This window comes from Brassica napus, chromosome C4 (genome assembly GCF_020379485.1).
Source record: "Brassica napus cultivar Da-Ae chromosome C4, Da-Ae, whole genome shotgun sequence".
NCBI lineage: Eukaryota > Viridiplantae > Streptophyta > Magnoliopsida > Brassicales > Brassicaceae > Brassica > Brassica napus.
The window spans coordinates 6,304,624-6,326,532 of NC_063447.1; the positions used below are offsets into that span (position 1 = coordinate 6,304,624).

At 39.4% G+C, this 21,909-nt stretch overlaps 3 protein-coding genes across 4 annotated transcripts; 2 read left to right on the forward strand and 1 right to left on the reverse strand.

Moving 5' to 3' along the window:
* On the forward strand, positions 1-2,670 carry LOC106450997 (ABC transporter G family member 1). The gene has a single exon (XM_013892841.3). The coding sequence runs from the start codon at positions 319-321 to the stop codon at positions 2,554-2,556; it is 2,238 nt and encodes a 745-aa protein (XP_013748295.2). The 5' UTR covers positions 1-318; the 3' UTR covers positions 2,557-2,670.
* Positions 2,648-8,594, reverse strand: LOC125585074 (SAC3 family protein A-like). 2 transcript variants are annotated; one of them, XM_048753451.1, is made up of 15 exons: positions 8,311-8,591; positions 8,133-8,213; positions 7,240-7,621; positions 6,731-7,138; positions 6,078-6,497; positions 5,841-5,942; positions 5,518-5,615; positions 5,230-5,395; positions 4,595-5,089; positions 4,375-4,515; positions 4,221-4,280; positions 3,850-3,980; positions 3,463-3,596; positions 3,153-3,382; positions 2,648-3,016 (listed from the first exon to the last, which is right to left on the reverse strand). In XM_048753451.1, the coding sequence occupies exons 3-15, from the start codon at positions 7,612-7,614 to the stop codon at positions 2,918-2,920; spliced, it is 2,859 nt and encodes a 952-aa protein (XP_048609408.1). In that variant the 5' UTR covers positions 7,615-7,621; positions 8,133-8,213; positions 8,311-8,591; the 3' UTR covers positions 2,648-2,917. The 2 variants fall into 2 exon arrangements, with proteins under 2 accessions (XP_048609408.1, XP_048609407.1); XM_048753450.1 differs by having other exon boundaries at positions 6,731-7,621; positions 8,311-8,594.
* A 7,129-nt stretch (positions 8,595-15,723) lies between these two features.
* On the forward strand, positions 15,724-16,831 carry LOC125585755 (jacalin-related lectin 23-like). The gene is made up of 4 exons (XM_048755401.1): positions 15,724-15,729; positions 15,839-16,279; positions 16,375-16,521; positions 16,787-16,831. Exons 1-4 carry the CDS (start codon positions 15,724-15,726, stop codon positions 16,829-16,831), a joined length of 639 nt encoding a protein of 212 aa, XP_048611358.1.
* The last annotated feature ends 5,078 nt before the right edge of the window (positions 16,832-21,909 follow it).

A 21,909-nucleotide genomic window follows, 5' to 3' on the forward strand; every position in this document is an offset into this window, starting at 1 on the left:
CTAACACACCTTTCCCATGCAAACTCACAGAGAAGCTCACAGACTTTTTTAACATTTTTTCACATCAAGCCTTCGTGTCTTCACACATACACACACGTCTCTTCACGCATCTCTCGCTTATATATAAGATACATAAATTGAGACATATACTACAGAACTCCCAGATTAACTAAAGAACAAACACTTGCGTACCACTTTTCATCTATTTCATACAATCCAAAATTCTTCAAGCATTTCTTGCAGCTCAAGTAAAGATTCAATGGGTCTGTTTTGAGGTCGTTTAATCTGAATTAAAAAGTTTTAATCATTTTAGCAAGTATGGCTCGTATCGTAGCAGCTGATGATGATGATGGTACGCAGCAGTTCTACTCCATGGAGCTCAACTCAATCTCCTCTGTTTCCGACTCCACATTAGGACAACTCCTGAAGAACGTCAGTGATGTCCGCAAACTAGCCATTGGAGACGAGACTCCAGTTCACGAATCTTTCAACCGAGACAACGACGATGACCTCATGCGCACTGTCCCCTTCGTACTCTCCTTCGACAACCTCACTTACAACGTCTCTATCCGTCAGAAACTCACCTTCCGCGACCTCATCCCACGTCGTAAAACAGAGGACCCCGAGATAGCTCAAACCGTAACCCCCAGCACCAAAACCCTCCTCAACAACATCTCCGGCGAGACACGAGACGGAGAGATCATGGCCGTGCTCGGAGCTAGCGGCTCGGGAAAATCAACGCTAATCGACGCGTTAGCGAACCGTATAGCTAAAGGAAGCTTGAAAGGAGCGGTGAAGCTAAACGGAGAGACTCTCCAGTCACGTACCCTCAAAGTGATCTCAGCTTACGTGATGCAAGACGACCTCCTCTTCCCCATGCTCACCGTCGAAGAAACCTTAATGTTCGCTGCCGAGTTTCGTCTCCCTAGGAGCTTACCTAAGTCTAAGAAGAAGCTTCGCGTTCAAGCTTTGATTGAACAGTTAGGAATCAAGAACGCTGCTAAAACTATCATCGGAGACGAAGGTCACCGTGGAATCTCCGGTGGAGAAAGGAGACGTGTCTCGATCGGGATTGATATCATCCACGACCCGATTCTTCTCTTCCTCGACGAGCCTACGTCAGGTTTGGACTCCACGAGTGCCTACATGGTGGTGAAAGTGTTGAAGAGGATTGCTCAGAGTGGCAGTATCGTAATTATGTCGATTCATCAACCGAGTCATCGTGTTCTCGGTTTGCTTAACCGGTTAATTTTCTTGTCACGTGGCCACACCGTGTTCAGCGGTTCTCCGGGGAGTCTCCCGCGCTTCTTCGCGGAGTTCGGGAGTCCGATACCGGAGAACGAGAATCGAACCGAGTTCGCGTTGGATCTCATCCGCGAGCTTGAAGGATCCGCCGGAGGAACGAGAGGATTAGTCGAGTTTAACAAAAAATGGCAAGAGATGAAGAAAGAGAGTAACCGTCAGCCGCCGCTGACTCCTCCGCCGTCGCCGTACCCGAATCTAACGTTAAAAGAAGCGATCGCCGCGAGTATCAGCAGAGGTAAGCTAGTCTCCGGCGGAGAATCCGCCGCGATCTCAACCGCCACCGCGGCAACTACCTTAACCGTACCTGCGTTCGCGAACTCGATCTGGATCGAGATCTTAACTCTATCGAAACGATCGATGCTAAACTCGCGTAGACAACCGGAGCTATTCGGAATCAGACTCGCCTCCGTCGTTATCACCGGATTCATCCTCGCCACCGTGTTTTGGAGAATCGATAACTCTCCGAAAGGCGTGCAAGAGCGGCTAGGATTCTTCGCATTCGCGATGTCGACGATGTTCTACACCTGCGCCGAAGCTCTCCCCGTCTTCCTCCAGGAGCGTTACATCTTCATGAGAGAAACGGCTTACAACGCGTACCGGAGATCCTCCTACGTTCTCTCTCACGCCATCGTCTCCTTCCCGTCGCTCATCTTCCTCTCAGTAGCTTTCGCCGCGACGACGTTTTGGGCCGTGGGGTTAGACGGAGGCCCAATGGGCTTTCTGTTTTATTGTTTGATCATATTAGCTTCCTTCTGGTCAGGTAGCTCCTTCGTCACGTTTCTATCAGGGATCGTTCCGCATGTGATGTTAGGTTACACAATCGTCGTGGCTATTTTAGCTTACTTCTTGCTATTCAGTGGATTCTTCATAAACAGAAACCGTATACCAGATTACTGGATCTGGTTTCATTACATGTCTCTAGTGAAGTACCCGTACGAGGCGGTTTTGCAGAACGAGTTCTCTGACGCGACCAAGTGCTTTGTAAGAGGAGTTCAGATTTTCGACAACACTCCGTTAGGGGTGTTGCCGGATGGGATGAAGCTAAGGCTGCTTGATTCGGTGAGCCGGTCGCTCGGGACGACGATATCTAGCTCGACGTGTCTGACAACCGGTGCGGATATTCTGACGCAGCAAGGAGTGACTCAGTTGAGTAAATGGAATTGCTTGCTTATCACGGTAGCTTTTGGGTTCTTTTTTAGGGCTTTGTTTTACTTCTGTTTGTTGCTTGGAAGCAAGAACAAGAGGAGGTGATGAAGAGTAAAGAAGAACGCTCAGAGGCCCGAATCAAAACATACTTGTATTTTCTATTTGTAATTCCTTGAATCGTTTAAATATATATATATATATAAGATTATCTTTCATTTATTCCTTTTCGAAGTCTTTATAAAGAATAAGGATTTTTTTACATTCACAAAAACGAATTAGAAACACATTTGATTCTCTTCTTTCGAACGTTTATACATCTATGAAGTATTATTATAAACCTTAACTGTCATACCTGAGAGTCTGAGACTATATGTGGTATAAGCCGATGATGATGCGAGAGAGTCTTGATTATCTTCTTTGTCCTCCTTAAAGATCAAACATTGTGATGAACAAACATTAATATTTTTCATGATGTGCGAGTAAAAAAATCATTGACATCTAGATTTTTATCTCCATGAGCAACAGCATCTTCAGGTTCTGGCATGAAGAGGTTTGTTGTTGACACCTGCATGGAGCAAAACAAAAGTTCCGTCCTCATCCATATCTTGAGAATAAGGAAGTCAATATTTATATGGCTTTGAATCAAAGTGAAACCCATGTCTCAACCAAAAACGTTATGGCAAATTGAAAAGAAGACTTACCTTGGTATCAAGAAGCATATCTCCGTTACTGTCAGCTATGAGGCTAGCACCATGGGCTTTCAGCCATTCAGAACACACCTCCACACCATTCGTCTCCTTTTCACCAGTACCTTCGCTTAAAGTATTAGTAAACCCCAACACTTGGGCTATGTATGAAACCGGGATTGTAGGACGACAACTCCGAGACATAAAAGTCACTGCCTTATAACGCATCTTCTCCACATAGAGATCTGCAAATAAAACATGAAAAATGTCATCCAAAACTGTTCAAACATATGAAAAGAGTTTTCGTAGATGATATGTTTCCCACCCATGAGGAAGCTATTCATGTTTGGCGCAGTCTTGTAGAGTCTGAAGAACATAACATAATTTCCTGATGTAACAGCTCCACGAACTGAGAGAGCATGTCTAACTGCTTCATCCTTCTTAGCTTCTTTGGATAATCTACAGAAGAAAAAAATCAGAGATCATAAAATTTCTGAGTCTCATGGATACAAACCCAATTAAAAAGAGTAACCTCTTCACATTGGTAGGAAGATATGTATAAAAAAACTATACGACAGGTGAAGTGAACATTCGTTAAATCCAGTTAGCAAACATTATTCTGATTTTCCCACGAAACTTCAATTTATCAAAGTTTCTCATGAAGTGTCTATGCGTAAACATAACGCAGAGAAGGTAATCTAAAAGCACTAACCTGGACATAGATGATAGAAGTTCTCGGTTGTTGTTAGAGTGTAACGTAATATAGAGAAGACTGTACGCAGCAAATTCCAGAGAGCATCCTTCTATACCTTCAGCATAAAGGATTTTCAACTGTGATAGGCACTGTAAAAAACAACAAAAACCAATTCAGCAAGACTACAAATACCCTAAGATTTAGGTTAAGTCTCTCCTCAGGAATATACAGTAGATGTATTCTACAAGACTTGATTCTAGCAGTGGTTAGTACTCATTCGATTAAGAGAAAATTCACAAACTGTTTTCAATGCGAATCAGATCTAGACATCGACAAAATCTGAATGATTACTATTCTGCAATATGGACAATTTATGCAAGCGTACCAACCTGATTGTACTCAGGTAAATCCCCAGCTTCCAAAGCCAATCTAGCATGTGTTTCATAGACCTGAAATAGAAAATGAACATGAAACCATCATAAACCTGCTCACTGGATCCTACGTGCAAGAACCCTCAAAATCAAATTGAATTAAGTAATATACCTTCACTGTTAAATGATTGTGTATCCGCTGTACTGTGAGGTCTTGGCGAATGGATTTTAGCTGATCACACTTATAAAGATAATTCTTTTGAGAATCCTGTACCATTAACAGAGCTTTTTCCAGCACATCCTCTGGTCTTACCTGTGTTTACCAATAAAGCCAATCAAAACCATCAGTCATGTCGAAAAGATTACTAGGTACAAGATATAGTGATACTTACGGCGGAAGGATCCGGTGCAGAAGTGAGGCGGAAATAACGTTTCTCAATTTCCTGGCAAGTTCCTTTAACAGTTAGTGCATTCCAATCAATGTCTTCCACAGATCTGCAGCCACTCTCATCAAAATCTTCCCCAAGTCTCAATGCAGTGCCTCTTCTAGAATGTAAATTTCCGACATTCATAGGTTTAGGAATATCGTTCCTTCGGCTGTGCCCTTGAACTTTCTCAAAACGCTTGGAACGACTATCACGCCGCTTCGTTTCTTCGGCAGAAGTAGCAAATGACATGGCGCTTGGTGTCGAATCCTTGTCACTATCACTAGATGCCTCATCATCAATGGCATTAGCTGCACCACCAGAAAAACGCTGTCGCTTCACAGGCCGTTGGAAACTCTTTTTTGCAGAATTTTGCCAAGCGTAAGCGGGCTTGGAGTTTTGCCAAGAGTAAGTGGGCTTGGAGTCAGTGACAGCATCCGCCTTTTGAAAACTCTCAAAGCTCTGCAAAAAGTTTAAATCAGAACCCATCAGAGAATTTCTAATAGCTAAATACACATTGACTTGAGACATAAATAAAAGTACAATCATCAGTGTGTCCAGCAGCAGCAGCCCTTCACAATTAACAAGGCAAGAATGTTAACCTTTTTGTTATTTTGATTTTGCTGATTCCAACCTCCAAACTTAACACCACTGCTGAAAGTTAAAGCTGATTTGACAAATGGTTTTTCCACAAACGGCTCCCATCTACTTTTGGGTCGTTTTGTTGGGCTCTTATTTTGTAACGAAGATATAAGAGTGGAGCTCGACCTGCAGCGCAGTGTAAAACTTAGTAGCAAACCATATGAATTAATGTTCCAAACATATAATAAAGAATAACGAAAGTTATGGATCATGCATGCTGGAGGTAAGGAAGGAAAACAGGGCCATACTCAGTGTTAGTCATATCTGTGTTAAGGACGGTTGAGAGAGGCTCTGTATCCCAATCCCGAGTATGAAGAGAACCATCATCCCTAGCTTCGGTGATGACCTAGAATACAAATATAAGTATCAGCAAGCAGAGCAATCCAATATTACACAGTATTCTAATAACCGCAAATTGATTTCTTAACCATACTACACAGCTACTCGGAAGATTAAGTCGAAGAGGTTCATTCAAATATGGCATTAACATTAAGATGATCACAATGAGTGACTAGAAATCATGCTAAAATAGTGTAATATCCATGCGTCCACAACTCTTACTAACGTTTACCTTCTTCAGGGCAGCCTGGCAAGATGCCTTTTCTTTGTCATCTTTGCAGCGTGCAAAAGCCCTCTCGACAAACCCACAGAGCGATTTCGGTAAGGTTCCAGGCTAAAAGCAACAAGATTATTTGTTTCCGATGTCAATTAAAACAGAGAGAACTTACTGAATAAAACGATTTATAGTAGCCAACATTTAATATCTACTTCACTTGCTAGGTATCAAGAATTGATAAAGGGGCCTTACCTCAGGCACAGCAGTGGCATGGCCTTTCGGCTTTGGCATTGAAACACTAACATATGCAGGTGACTGGGTTAGCCCAGCTGCTGAACTACCTTTATCCATTTTGGTATAACCTGATGGAAAGTTTGAAGCAATTCTAGGGTTAGTTGGAATCTGTACTTTGCTTACCCTTTGAGCATCCACTGACGGTGTAGTCTGAGTAGGCTGGCGATAACCTAACGGTGCCTGATGAACTGAAGACTGTGAGTTCATTCCTTGAGGATATGTAGCTCTCTGATGACCCTGAAAGGGGGTCTCATATAAGGGTTTCGTCTCCAGAGGACTCTGGTAATGATTTTGTGGAGGAACGGGGTAATGAGCTTGCTGATTTGGTGTTTGATGCTTCCAGTAAGCATCATTAGAGGCACTCACGGCTGCAGCAGGCTGAAAGAATAAAAAAACATGACTACTTAGTTTTCTGATAAAAAAAAAGACTACCGTGAAAGAAAGCAATCAGTGACCATGTCTAAACACACAAACAATTTTCAAATATTTTATCAGCATTGATAAGCTTAAGAACACAAATAAGCCACAGTCAAAGCATCAGAAACTCATTAAAAAAAAGATTAAGAACACAAATTTGCTATACTCCTCATGAAGGTAAAAAAAATCTCAACCTGTTGAGAAGATGGCTGGGATAAGTTGGTTTCCTGCCTCCAAGGTTGAGCATAAGAAGGAGCAGGCTGCACATTTGAAGCAGGCGTTTCATTAGTCACACCAGGAACAGGAAAGCTCTGACTAACTGCACTAGTGGCAGACAACTTTTCCGTGCCCGGGGCACAAGGGACTTCTGTTTGACTGTAATAAGCTGGCCACTGTTGGTAGTTCTGCTGATAATGTACAGGTGTCGTGGTTGAAACAGTAGAGCTATAAGTGTTAGCAGCGTCAGGAGTATAATTCTGATAAGGGTTTGCTGTATAGTTTCCCTGGTTTGGTGTATTAGTCTGATTGCTGTAGTTTGCACTTGGGTAACAACCTCCAGCAGATTGGTTGTTATAATTTGTGGTTTGGTAACCTCCATTAGTCTGATAATCAGGAGGATTGTAGTAAGTTCCAGAATAACTTGCAGTCGCAGCAGGATAAGATCCTGGATTCTGAAATGAGGAAATAGGCTGATAAGGAGCACCTGTGTTTTGATACGCCCCTGACTGGCTTGGTTGCTGCTGCTGCTGTTGGTAGCCACTGTAGTAATTGGAATATCCCGTGTTTGAGTAGTTTTGTGGTGGATTAGCAGAGGTCTGGTATGGCGTGTATCCACTATAATCCTGAGCCACGTTTGCGGTTCCAGACGCCGTCGATGAGATAGTGAAGGGTGCATTATCCGGTGTTTCTTGCACATTAGGCACTGTAGGCTGTGGTGGATGGTAATAGTTTGAATTTGAATAGTTCCCATTCTGCACAACCTGATTGTCCACCACCGTATGTGCTGTCCACGAGGAACCATCAGACCCAATTGAGTATTGATACGGAGATATCTGCACTTGGCTTCCATCAACACCATATCGTTTCTGTGAGAAGAAAAAAGCGTTAGCAAGTGGCAAAACTGAATACTTATCCACCACAACAAAAAAAGTGTCTAAGGTTGAGAAGAATCATATATATAGACAAACAACAAGTCATTCCAAATCAAGACTATATCTACAACTTGAGATTGCTAAAAGAAACCTAAAACATAACAGTCGCGAAAGTTCATGCAGTGAGTGAGTGACCAACAACAGCTAAAATGCCTTAAGCTCTTAATATAATTTGCTGTACCACCAAAAATACATTTAATCTTTGAGTTGTTTTTGTTAATGGTAAAACCACAGCCCAAAAAAAGTCACGTTCTTCTGGCCCACAATGTCCCCAATGATGAACCAAATCATCAAAACTAAAAACCACCAAAAATACCAATTCAATCCAGCAAGCAAGCAACACGAAGGCAGATAATATTCTAAGACCCAATGCACAAAAGTATCACCTTTTGTTTTTTGCACATAAAAGGAGTGATTCTGTGAATTGAAAAAGTTTAGCTTTTACCTCAATGGAGTTAGGGTCAAGTGGAGCCACGGTCTGAGTGTTTCCTCCTTGATTCATTCTATCATACACATACACACCCTCCTGCATCATACAATCAAACTCATCACTTTCTAACGCAAATTAAAAACCATAGAAAAGCCCTAAATAGATTTTAAAGAAAAGCAGGAACAATTTTTACCGGTGATTCTCCTCTTCTTCGTCTAGGTTCCGGTGGGGAGAATCGAATTGGAATAGTAAACGTAGAGCAGGATTTGAGATCAATACAAAACAGAAACGAATAGAACCAACACACACACAAAAAAGAAATAAACAACAAAATATAAAAGCAAGGATAGGGCGCAACAAAGGGAGATTCAAAATCTATCGAGAGTACAGAAGAAGACGGAGATAATCTGGCCGAAAAGAAACAATTATCAATTTTGTGCCGGAGTCGAAGAAGATTATCAATCAATTTTTACGGTGTATATTAGTGCTCTCGGGTCGGGTCGGGTTAGACTGGTTCGGGTTTTCCCGGTCGGATTGTTTTTCTTTTTGTCAATCCCAGTCGGGTGGGTTATAAAGCCTTTTAGCCTTTTTCTCGGCGAAAAAACCAGCAAAAGAGGAAAACAATGTTTTGTTCCAAAGAAAAAAGGAAAAACAATGATTTGTTATTTTTTTCAAAATAAAAATCATAGTAATGGATATAAAGTATTTTGAAGGTATATTTAATTTTATATTGGTTTTTAACTTACGTTTGGCTAAATATATCACTGATGAAGTTTGAACGAATCACTTCGAGGTTATGAGTCTTGTGACTTATCAGAGCTTTAACTCTGATAAATCTTGTAACATCACATCTAGGCCTGGGCATTTCGGGTATCGGTTCGGTTCAGTTCGGGTATTTCGGGTCTCGGGTAGTTCGGATATGGGCTAGAAGATCCATTTAGTACTTGACCTATTTTCGGTTCGGTTCGGTTCGGATAGTTTCGGGTTCGGTTCGGTTCGGATAGTAAATATAGGAACCGGAAAATATCCGGAAAAAGTTCGGTTCTCATTTGGATCCGGTTTGGGTTCGGATAGTTCGGGTAGTTCGGATAATTTGGATAAAATATTGGTTATTTAAGGTAAAATATCAAATAATTAGGATGATTTAGATAAAAAATTTGGATATTTCGGATTACTTTGGATATTTCGGATAAAACTATCCGGATAGTTTCGGATACTTTTGGGTAGTTTGGATACTTTATAATAATTTAGTTATCCTCAACTATTTTCAAATACTTTTAATAGAATTTTAAATTAAAAATATATATTTAGTGATGTTATATATATATATAATTAATATTTTTATATATTCGGGTACCCGTTCGGTTCTCGGTTCGGTTCCGGTTCGGTTTGGTTATTTCGGATATAAAAATATAGAAACCGTTTGGATATTTGAGGGTATTGGTCCGGTTCTGGTTTCGGGTATTTCGGTTCGGTTCCTGTTCGGTTCTTCGGTTCCGGTTATTTTGCCCAGGCCTAATCACATCTATATTATCATTCAGATTAGTTAATTCAGTTAATATCAACTTGTAGCTGAAATATTGGCTTGTTGAACTGAATTGTACAAACTTTTGAGTTAATATTTTCGTCGTCCCAATTCGTATGTTTTGTCGACGGAGTTAGAGCAACATTATTGGTAGGACTAATTTTTGAGTCCTTAGGTTAATTTATAATTATTTGTATGGTAAGAAACAAAGCTAAGAAACAATCCCAAAAGTGTAGATTATTGGTTGGACTTTTTGTTGCTTCTTAGTAAATTAATTGTTTATTTTTAATAAGTAATGACATATAAAAGATAAGTTTAAAATAAAACATATAATATTAAAATTGAAAACATAAGGAAATAACAAAGTTAAAAAAAAAAAAAATTACAAACATCATAAATTAAAGCAAACAAACATTTTATTCAATTCATAGAAACTTATAAATTATATGTTATTTGGAAGATATCCAAATTTAGCCCATATATTTTCAATCAAATCATTTTTTAGTTGCTTATGGGCTTGTTTGTTTCGAATTTTTGTTCGACGATCAATTGTATTCCCGAGATTTGTAGCCATATTGACGGAATATGTAAGATACACATCTTCTCCTTGTTGAAATTCGAAAACATCATACTGAGTGAATGAATCTCATTCATCTTCCACAATCATATTATGGAGTATGATGCATGCTCTCATAATATTTGCTATTTTCTTTTTATCCCATAAATCAGATGGATTTTTGACAACGGCAAATCTAGCTTGGAGGACTCCAAATGCACGCTCAACATCTTTTCGCACAGCTTCTTGGGTTTTAGCAAATAAAGAATTTTTCGGACCCTGTGGTAGTCGGATAGATTGAATAAAAGTCACCCATTTCGGATAAATACCATCCGTGAGATAGTAAGTCAAATGGTACTCCGTTCCGTTGTCATAGAAATTGACTTCCGGAGCTATTCCGTTAATAATGTCATCAAATACAGGTGATCTATCAAGAATATTAAGATCGTTCATTGTACCTGGAGCTCCAAAAAATGTGTGTCATATCCAGAGGTCATATGAAGCTACCGCCTCCAACACAATAGTTGGCTTTTCGGTTCCTCGAGAATACATTCCTTTCCAAGAGGTGGGGCAATTCTTCCACTCCCAATGCATACAGTCAATATTTCCAACCATCCCGGGGAATCCACGTTGTTCGCCAATATGGAGTAGTCTTTCAAGATCCTCTGGTGTGGAACGTCTTAGGTATTCATCGCCAAACAAGTGGATTATTCCGGCAGTAAAACGGTGCAAACATTTTCGAGCTGTTGTTTCACCAAGTCGTACATATTCGTCAACTGTATCCGCCCCACCACCATATGCCAATTGAAGAATTGCTGCAGTACATTTTTGAAGTGGTGATAGACCAGACCGTCCGACTGCATCTTCTGTTGGTTGAAAATACTATACTTTTGTGGAAAGACGATGCACAATACGCATGAACAATGATTTGTTCATTCGAAACCGTGTCCGGAATAAATTGTGAGGGTATGTTGGCGTCTCACTAAAATAATCATTCCAGAGTTTATTGTGGCCTTCTTACCGTTTTGTCTCAATAAAAATACGTTTTTCCCCTCTTTTGGTTCTGGAATAACAGCATAGTTTTCAAAAAATTCTTCAAATGGTGTTTCAAACTCAGCATCATCATCTTTGTGGTAATGATAATGGGATGAAGATGCCATTTAAACTGAAAAAAAAAATAGAAAATGTTTTCGAGAGACGGTTTGTAATGGGAGAAGATGATTTGTAATGGGAGAAGATATCTCATATTTATAGCCTAAAGTGGAGCTTGTGATAATAGATGTCTGACACTCCCGTGATGCTTACATTTATAAAAGTATCCATCTTGTGATAATAGATGTCTGACACTCCTATGATGCTTATATTTTCTCTTCTTGTCGAACAAACAAACAAATACATGTGATCAGGCAATATAAACTTCTCTTCTTGGCACATGAAATAGACATATGGGAAAAAATATAATCATACAACGGATCGAAAATATAATCATACATCAGTTTCATAAGTTATTAGACATGATACAATACCCGAGCCATTACATAAGTTTCATACAATCCCGAGTCATTACATAAGTTTCATACAATCCCGAGTTTCATACAATCCTAATCATAAGAAAAATACAACTTGATCAGTTTAAACATGATACAATACCGAGTTTCATAAAATCTGAATCATTACATAACATACACCTTGATCAGTTTACTTAAAAATGAGGACCAAACCTATTAGAACAAACACAATAACCACTACACCAACAACGAATTCAAAGCCATGCGTAAACCTTGATTTCTTCTTAGCTAAATCACGCACTATCTGCTCAAGTCTAACCAGCTTCTGCTCAGTGTCATTATGGAGTTCCTTAAAGTGGTTAAGTTGTGTCTCATAGTCACTCAAGAAGGTTAGGAAATCTACCTTTTCAGCCAGCTGCCCGGTCTGTGTTTGCATCGCTCTCATCTCCTCCATAACCGCCACATCCCACCATTTCCAAACATGGCACTCTCCGTCGTCAGCATTCTCACAGGTGTAGTATCTTCTGTCTGGATCATTTCTTGTGTACGATGTTGCTACAAGAGGGTCAGCACCACAGTAGCATGTCTTCGGGAATCCAAACTTAACCTCAGGTTGCGGAGGGTACTGAAGACGCTGGGCATTATTGTAGCTAATCTCAGCTTGGTACAGCAGAATATCAGCTTCTGTTTGGCTGTAGCCACTGTCTGCTGAGCCTAAACCATACTGCTCCGACTCAGAAGGTTGTGTATAGCTATAACTCTTGTCCCATTTGTTTCCACACAAGAAAAAAAATTACATAGTCATTATACACTAGAAACATAGTTAGAAATAAGATAATATTACACAATAAGTTAGAAACATGAAACAAAAAATATTAATAAGTTATGACAGAAGCATGAAATATTAGAAACATGAACATAATAAATTATGACAGAAGCACGAAGAAAACAGGAACATCACATTCATTAATAAAGCAGGAGGTACATCAAAGAAACAAGCAAGGAAGAACATTCATCAGAAATAAGAAGCATGAAGTACAAACATAGTCATTATACACTAGAAACATAGTTAGAAATACTCGGCCAGGAGTTTATTCTTCACAGCTTCTTCAGTCTCACTAAGTGGTTTCTTTTTAGCAAGGAGAGTGTCCAATATGGCCAGCTTTGACAGTTTCTCCTTCATCGCCAAATCTTCCATCTTCAGCTCCCACATGCTCTTATAATCAGAAAGAGCCTTCCCTTGAGCATTATTCCTTCTTGCTTTTGCAGCCTTGATACCTTCAGGCCGGATCTCATGGTCACCAACAGTGGTGCTTGAAGATTGGGAACCGCCCTCACCACATTTTCTCTTTGAACTGCCACTAGCTTTAGGAGTGTTCAGGTTTATCCATTTCTGCTCATACCTCAACACACACCACGCATGCTCAACGTTAAACTTCAAGTTGTGATCAGAGTAGAAGATGTCATGAGACACCTTTAAAACGTCATTGTCATTCTGAACGCTGCAATTTTGTCTCTCTGCAGCAGCGTATGCGGCACATAACTTGTTCGTCAGATCATTGATTTTCTGCCACCTCTGTTTACAATGGAGATGCTCACCCTTTAAACACAACTCTCTACCATACGGGCTTGTTGGGAAGTATTCTCCTACTCGTTTCCAGAAGGTCCCTGACTTTTGATCATTTCCTACAACAGCATCCTTAGATGTGTTTAGCCAGGCGCTGATTAGAACCTCGTCATCAGATGGGGTCCATTTCCTTCTCTCCCGACGCTCCACTGGTGTGGCTTCAGGTTGAGCTGGAGCCTCAGATTGTTGGGAACTGAAAGGAGGGATTTCTGAGGCTCCAAAGTTCACAGTAGAAGGAAAATTTCCATAACGAAAGTTTTCTTGTTGACTGTTAAGAAGGGCTACATAACTTGAACGCTGACTATATGGATTCCTTGAATCCATAGCAAGAAGAACAGAGAAGGGAAGGAGATAGAGAAATGATTACGGGTTTTAGAGGACAGAAAGAAGATTAGGGAGATTATATGAAAGAATGAATGATGGTTGGTATTAAATAGGAGAAACTGTAACAAGTAATAAGTTACAAACACCTAACCATTATCTACCAAAGTCTAATCAGAAGTTATTAGACATTACACAACTACAAAGCTATCAAGTCTCGTTTACAATTTCATTAAATTTAAAGGGGTTTTGGTTTCAGACTAACTTCAATACAACCAGACTACGCAATTCATCTTAGTTACTTTCCATTAAATTCAAATACGATTTGGTTCCAACCAAATTTGACTTCTTGCCTTGTCAATTCATTTTACCAACTATCTAGCACAAAACAGGATTTGGTTGCCTTCTCAATTCATTTTAGCATTAACCACAACAGTCAAATCAAAAACAACTAACCACTACCTGTATTCGGCAAATCTAACAAAATGATAGACCATAGCTCAATTGAATGTGAGATGGGTGTTCTTGTTGATTAAAGAGTTAAAGATTTGATCGAGAACTACAACAGACGAACTATGTGAGACGGTAATCATAACATCAGCGAATCTAACAAACTACAAGTTACCATGCAATCTAACAATAACAACTACTCGACCTCAATTCGATTTACTCAAACACAAACCATACAATCAGAAACGACATTCATATCATCACAACAAATAAGAGAGAAAAAAAAAATCAGAAACGACATTCATATCATTCATACAATCAGAAACGACATTCATATCATCACAACAAATAAGCGAGAAAAAAAATCAGAAACAACATTCATATCATTCATACAATCAGAAACGACATTCATATCATCGACAATAACAAGGACATCATATATAACTCATAACAGAACAAAAAAAAAGCCACTAGCCTCAGAACAGACGAACTACAATAGACGCCAATCATATCATCAGCGAATCTAACAAACATCAAGTTAACATGCAATCTGACAATAACAACTACTGGACCTCAAGTTAGCATGCAATCTATGCGGAGTTCGTAGATCGATAATAACAAGGACATCCTCTATATCTCATAACGAAAAAAAAAAATTAAACTCATAACAGAGGAGGAACACATACCGTTTAGATTGGAAACAACGGAGAAGTTTGGATGAGAGAATAGATCGGTTTCGAGTGAGCGAACGGAGCGGTTTCGCCGTCGAGAGAGAAATCACCGGACAAGCTGTCGAGAAGTTTCGCCGTCGCCGTCGAGAGAGAATCGGGTGAAGGAGAAAACTGATTTGGAGACCTCTACGCGACTTTGCCCTACACGACTTCCGCACCCAATCTTATGCTGCCAGGTGGAAGTAAGGACCATGTCGAAAACACCTTAATTAAAGTCCGTGTTGCTCTAATTTCCGTCTTTTTATTTAAATTTCGGCCCAATTTACCTAAGGACTCAGTTAAGGCCCGGCGATAATGTTGCTCTTAGGACGCTGCGTATTTGTCAAGATGATTGTCGTATCACTTATTTAGAGTTTGAATACGTGAAAGGTGGGAGGTCAGAGACACGTCACCATGGGGTGAAAGGAGAAACACTATCTGAGGTTTTTTTCTACTAGGTCTCATACATACACTACTGGCTCAAAAATTCTCAATATTATAGGTCATGTTAGATATAAACTCGATTAATAGTGAACTAGTATAACAACAAAAACTTAGGTATACCAATCGTTGGTGATCTTTTCTTTCTGAAAAGCCATATGGTTACTAGTTTTAGAAAGAGTGATTGTTATAACGACCCAATTTTCTTAGGTTTTTCAATAAACCAACAAAAAAAGTTAGGCCATTTTTTCAAAATTTTCAATTGAGGATTATTTGTAGTAGTATATATTAAGTTAGATGTGATTACCACTTTCAATTATATTATTTAAAATCGGTTGGATAACATAGGTCGGGTTTTTGATAACATATTGAATTAGATAGAATTTCAATCTAAAATCAATTGGTTATAAACATATTAGTGTATTTATTTTATATATTACTTAAACCCTTTCCAATTTCGGATGTGAGATGTCTGTAATATTATGAAATATATCCTACAAACCTTCCATACCGGTTCTCTATTCTTGTAGCTAGATCCATGTATTTGGATTTTTTTGCAACACAATCTTCTTGTTTGTTGCAGTTTGTGATTGATTTCCCGAATGAATACATCCAATCGGTGGAAGCAACCAATGATAAACCGAAGCTATTTCGTAATACCGTCATTACCTCGATTAAGTTGGAAACATCAAAGGGTAGAACATCAATCTTTGGCTATGAGGTGGGCAAGAAGTTTATGCTAGTGAAAACTGGCTATAGTCTTGTCGGATTCCATGGAAAGGAAGGTGAAGCTATTGATGCTCTTGGAGCTTATTTTGAAAATGTTCTAACGTCTCCTACTCCTACTGCATCGATTCCGGGGATAGTAGATACATGGGATGATGGTGACTACGACTGTGTAAAGAAGATACAAATAGGATTATATGACGAAGGTGTATCGTTTCTCAAGTTCGAATACATTAAAGGCAATGAACTGGTATCTGGTGATGGCCATGGGAAGATGACATCACTCGGAGCTAAAGAGGTCAATTTTATCAAACAATGACAAGAGTTTTTGTTTCAGCTACTTCCCTATATTATTTACACTTACTATCTTTGTTTATTTTTGAGCCTTTGCAGTTTGTGCTTGAGGATGGTGAATACCTCACGGCCGTGGAAGTCTCCTACATAGCTATGGCGGGCACACCATATCCAAAGGTGGCTTCTCTTCGGTTCAAGACGAACAAACGAGAGTCAGCTCTGTTTGGAATGGATGCCGGTGAGAAGGTCTTGCTAGGGGCGAAAAATCACAAGATCACTGATAGCTTTGATTGTTGTCAAAGCCTTAAGAACAGAACATCAACAGTTAAAGCTCGAGACTTTGTTTTTGGGCAATTAATCATTGCCTATTTTTGGGTTTTTCATTGATATAAATACTGGAGTTCAACTCCTACAACTGGAAGATAAAAGAAATGTGGAGTACAACTCCTACAAACTTGGAATCACAAAGAAAATGGAAACGTGGATAAACAACCCACTTGCTTATTTGCAGGAAATAGAAACAGAAAAGAAGACATTGTCAAACGACGCAGTCTGATTATATACGTGGATTGGGCTTACGTGTTACTTTGGGCCTTTGATCATTGTGAAGCCCATCATTACCCCGCCCTCCTAAAGTGAGCTTGTCCTCAAGCTCCATCGTCGTCTCCTCATCATCATCATCGTCATCTACATCTTCGCCTTCCATGAGCAACAATTGGGAAGTGCGACATATGTGCCCTGGTGTATACCTTTCATCACAGCTGAAACATAGACCAAGACTACGCTTACGTTTCATCTCATCCCAATTCAACCTCTTCGGTGCCGGCGAAGGTTGGTCACAAGCTGGAGAGAGTCCATTCTGGTTTGTAGCGGAGGTGGCGTTGTGGTTGGAGAAGGATCTTCTTTGACTTTGGCGCTGTAATTGATCATCACGTAAACGCGCTAAGTTGATTACGGATTTCAGGGTGTCGGGAGAAAACATGCGAATGTGGTCTGCGATTGAAGCGTGTAAGCCACCTAAGTAGGAACCTACTAGTGCTTTCTCAGACCAGTTGTCAACCTTGTTCATCAATCTCTCAAAGTCACGTTGGTACTCACGCAAAGTACCAGTTTGTTTGATTTTGGAAAGAGCCTCATGAAAGTTCTCTCCTTCAGTTGGACCAAAGCGGTTCCAGAGCTCCTCCTGAAACGTCTCCCATGGTGCATTGTTTGGGTCAATGCCGAGAGCCTTAGAAGTGGCCAACCACCACTCATTGGCCTCCTCAGTAAGATGATAGGATGCAAAACTGACTTTTTGGGCTCGTGGCACACCTTGATATGCAAAATATTGTTTGGCCTTACTGAGCCATTCAGTAGGATCACCTCCATTGAAGCGTGGAAAGTTCAGTTTGATGTGTCATAATGGTTGTGGAAGATTGAGTGGTGGGTATTGAGGTGGATGCAACGGTGCGTTGTTTTCTGTTTGTGGATTAGGGGGAGGTGGTGGGTTATGTTCTGGTTGTGGGTTCAGTGGGGACAAAGGTACGGGAATTTGGTGGACTGCACGAGTACTGGATTCGCCGCTGCCGTTTTGAGCAAGAAGCTCGAGTATGCACGCCATAGACGTCTCGATGGTTTGGTACTTTGAATCCATGCCTTCAAACTTGTCATTCATGCCGACTGAGAGCTTTTGCAGCTCATCTTGGACAAGTCCTAGTCCTGACTCCAAAGCTTCAAGACGCTCCTTTGTGGTACCCATAGTTGGTGGATCGATTTGGTGAAAGAACACAGGGGAAAAAATTAAAATAAAAACTGGAACCATGAGCCGAGCTCTGATACCAATTGATAGCTTTGATTGTTGTCAAAGCCTTAAGAACAGAACAACAACAGTTAAAGCTCGAGACTTTGTTTTTGGGCAATTAATCATTGCCTCTTTTTGGGTTTTTCATTGATATAAATACCGGAGTTCAACTCCTACAACTGGAAGATAAAAGAAACGTGGAGTACAACTCCTACAAACTTGGAATCACAAAGAAAATGGAAACGTGGATAAACAACCCACTTGCTTATTTGCAGGAAATAGAAACAGAAAAAAAGACATTGTCAAATGACGCAGTCTGATTAAATACGTGGATTGGGCTTACGTGTTACTTTGGGCCTTTGATCATTGTGAAGCCCATCAATCACCGGGTTCAAGGGACGATCTGCCGATTTTATTTGCTTTCTTAAAATCTCTTCCATGCGTATCAGCATCGGCTAGTAAAACCAGCCAGTCGTGTCGACTAAATTATCAAAAGTTTCAATTAAGAGATTGGTGTGTGTTCTTTTATGAATAAAAAAACTTTCATTAAAAGATTGGTGTGTGTTCTTTTATGTATTAAAAACTTTCAATAAGAGATTGGTGTGCATATTATCTTTATTTTCTGATATTATTGTTCCTTTGCGACCTTTAAAATGTAATTTGTCTTTCCAACTAATTCCTTTAATTTGAGTATGTTCTTCTATTCATGAAAAGTTCATTATGGATGTTCATAATTTGAAGTATGTTCTTCCTTTGCGACTTTTGCTTTCATGCAGCTTGTGCTTGTTTTCCCCGATCGGCGGAAGAAACCTATCATAAGCCAAAGCTTTTCTCAATGTCGTCATTAAGTCATTCGAAACATAAAATGGAAGAATATCATTCTTTGGTTGTAAAGTTGGTAAGAAGTTTTCTTTTGGAGTAAAATCTCATTTTTGGCATACAAAAATGCATTTGGAGAGTCACTAATTTTTTAAAAAATTAATTGTCCAGAAAGAAATATAAAATATAATAATCTGTTTTCATAAAGACAAAAGCAATAATATCTGTCTACTAGATGGATCTTGGACAGCTTCTGACCGCTTTAGTGGATGTGGATGGGTCTGGATGGATAGTAGGGAGAACATACAACTTATGGGAACACGAAACTTCACTCGATGTGAATCAGCGCTGCATTCGGAGGTAGAAGCGCTGCGATGGGCGATGGAGAACATGCTTCAACACTCGCCGTGCCAGAGCTTTGGAACTGACTGCAATGAGCTGATTGCAATGATAAATGAACCCCATGAGTGGCCAAGATTTGCGACAGAGCTGGAGAAGATAGAGACGCTGCAGATTTGTTTTCCGGATTTCAAAATCACCCATGTACCACGAGTACGCAGTCAGCTTCCTGATTTTTTAGCTAAGACTGCTAGGAGCTTTCGTAGAGAGTTACTTTTCATTGGTTGTTCTATTCCAGTCTGGTTACCCAGACCACCTCAAGCTTGAGTAATAGAATGACCGTTCGACGTAAAAAAAAAAGAAAAAGACAGAAGCAAAATAAATATTATGTTTTTTCTTTTGAATAACAAAAGAAATATTATATTTCTAAATTTGAAAAGTAAATCGAAGATTCTAGTGTTAAGGGAGTTGCATTATTGTTGTTGTTGTAACTATTTTGATGGGTTTTTTTAGTGTTTTTATTGTGCTAAAAGTCTAAGACCATTTTATATCTGCATTTGAGAAGTGATATGCTATTATATTTGGCTTATTATGGACTTATCTAAATTTAATTATTGAATTTTGTTGTAGCCGTCTCTCGTGTTTCACGAGTTTAACAAATTATACTAATTAGAGATGATTGATGGAAACAAGACGACAAAATACAAAATAAATAAAATGGAACAAAACTTGTCTGCCAATGTAAATAAATACACACATTTTCATCACCTTCACTCAGATTCATCACTTTCATTCCCAATCAGAGCTCAACAATTTACTGGTTATTATCTCTCTTCCCCTCTTTGATTTTGAAGTAGATTATATAATATGTTTAACATTCTTTTGTAACTCACACATATTTGATTATCCCTTTTACATTTTTTTGTGAAGCCAGCAATTTTTTAGAAGTCATTCCAAAACATGTTGTAAGAAGCTTTGTTTTGTTTCTGCAAATTAGAACTATACATACAATATTTTAGTTTTGTAAACTTATGCTTTTAATCTCATTAGTTTTTGTATATAATCTTACTTTTGTATTCATTTGGAAACATGAAACAAAGCCTCTCATTTTTATATGAAAGTTCTATTTCTGTTCTTGCTTGAGAGTGGGTATTTTAGTGTACGTGATGGGATATCCGATCCAAACAGTAAGAAAGTAATACGTTTTCAGGTCGCTGCGTGGAGCTCTTGCGTTTGCATGATATTATAAAATATACATATATCGCCATTGATTTTAATAAACCGATAATATATATATATATAGAGTACCAATATTTAGTGACATACGTACTATTTTACTATCATTAAGTATAAATTAATATGATGGATACGTAAAAGAAAAAAATAGTATTTTGTAATTTTATAGGATCTATGGCGAGGATGTACCGGAAGTTAGCAACATGCGGTGGTGAAGGAGGAAGTGAATGGGACGATGATGTATACGAAGGTGTACGAAAAGTATATGTTGGGCAAGATCTCTCACGTATCACTTACATCAAATTCGACTACGTGAAGTTCGACGGTGAAGTAGTAACACGTGAATATGGGACAGAAAGTCAACACCCTAAAGAGGTTCTCCATTGCCATTTTTTCAAAAAAATTCACATTCTTAATTTTACGTCAATAGTTTCATTTAGAGGTCAACTATACATTTTTTTTCGTGTCTTTTTATATGCTGATCATCGAATAATTAAGTGATATAGTTTTCACACATATAGTTTGAAGTTCAATATCCGGACGAACACATCATATCGGTGGAGGGAAGCTACAAGAAAGTGGATCTATATGCCACGGACGTGATCACGTCTCTCGTCTTCAAGACCTCAAAGGGTAGAAAGTCTCCAATGTTTGGTCCAAACTTGCTCGGACTTGTGACCCGTACAAATTTTTTTTTTTTTTTTTGGTAAACATGTTAAGATTGTATTACCATTTTCGAGTGTTTTACAGAGATTACAGAGAGTTACAAGTAGCGGAAGACAACAATCTACAACACAACAACGAAGAACAGAGTGTAAAACACAACTACTATACCCAAAGCCAAGAACCGGCGCGAAAGGTGGTAGGACTCCACAAAGCTACTAAGAGCAACATTATCAAGACATTTGAACACTTCTTATGGGCGATCCTTACCCAATATTGGCCCAAAATTAAATATAAAGTCCAGTTAAATGAAGGAGACGATTTTTAGATAAGAAGTTTTTTGACTTCGTTCTTCTGTCACGTGTCATTCTATGATACGTTTTGTGAAGGGTAAAGGGTCTCGTCGTTTTGCTCTGGATATATTCTCTCCGTCTCCCTCTTCTCTCTCTCTCTCGATCCGTAGATGGCGATTCGCTGGAAGTGAAGAATCATCGGTCCACATCGATCGATCGTTTAATCTCGGCATCGAATCTGCACCAGGTTCGTATTACTCTCTCTCCGTCTCCCTCTTCTCTGTCTCTCTCTCTCGTATCGATTTTGTGGATATAATTCTGGGATTATCGATTACTTGTTTCTAATATTTTGCATGCTTTGGGTTTGATCAAGGTCCGCGGAGTTTGGGTTTAGGGTTTCATCGTCTCGTCCTTCTCTCGCTGTGGACGGGTACTTCCGCCGCCGTCGTCTATTCTCGTCCATCTCGCCTCTCTTCTTTCTCCGGTTGGAAACCATCTCTGCCG

Coding starts and splice junctions, on each gene's coding strand:
- LOC106450997 (XM_013892841.3), top strand. CDS start 319: ATGGCTCGTATCGTAGCAGCTGATGATGATGATGGTACGCAGCAGTTC.
- LOC125585074 (XM_048753450.1), bottom strand. CDS start 8,189: ATGAATCAAGGAGGAAACACTCAGACCGTGGCTCCACTTGACCCTAAC. Junction 5,616..5,840: donor GCCAGGCTGCCCTGAAGAAG/GTAAACGTTAGT, acceptor TTTGTATTCTAG/GTCATCACCGAAGCTAGGGA. Junction 4,281..4,374: donor ACAATCATTTAACAGTGAAG/GTATATTACTTA, acceptor TTTCTATTTCAG/GTCTATGAAACACATGCTAG.
- LOC125585755 (XM_048755401.1), top strand. Junction 16,280..16,374: donor CATCACTCGGAGCTAAAGAG/GTCAATTTTATC, acceptor GAGCCTTTGCAG/TTTGTGCTTGAGGATGGTGA. Junction 16,522..16,786: donor GAATGGATGCCGGTGAGAAG/GTCTTGCTAGGG, acceptor GCTTATTTGCAG/GAAATAGAAACAGAAAAGAA.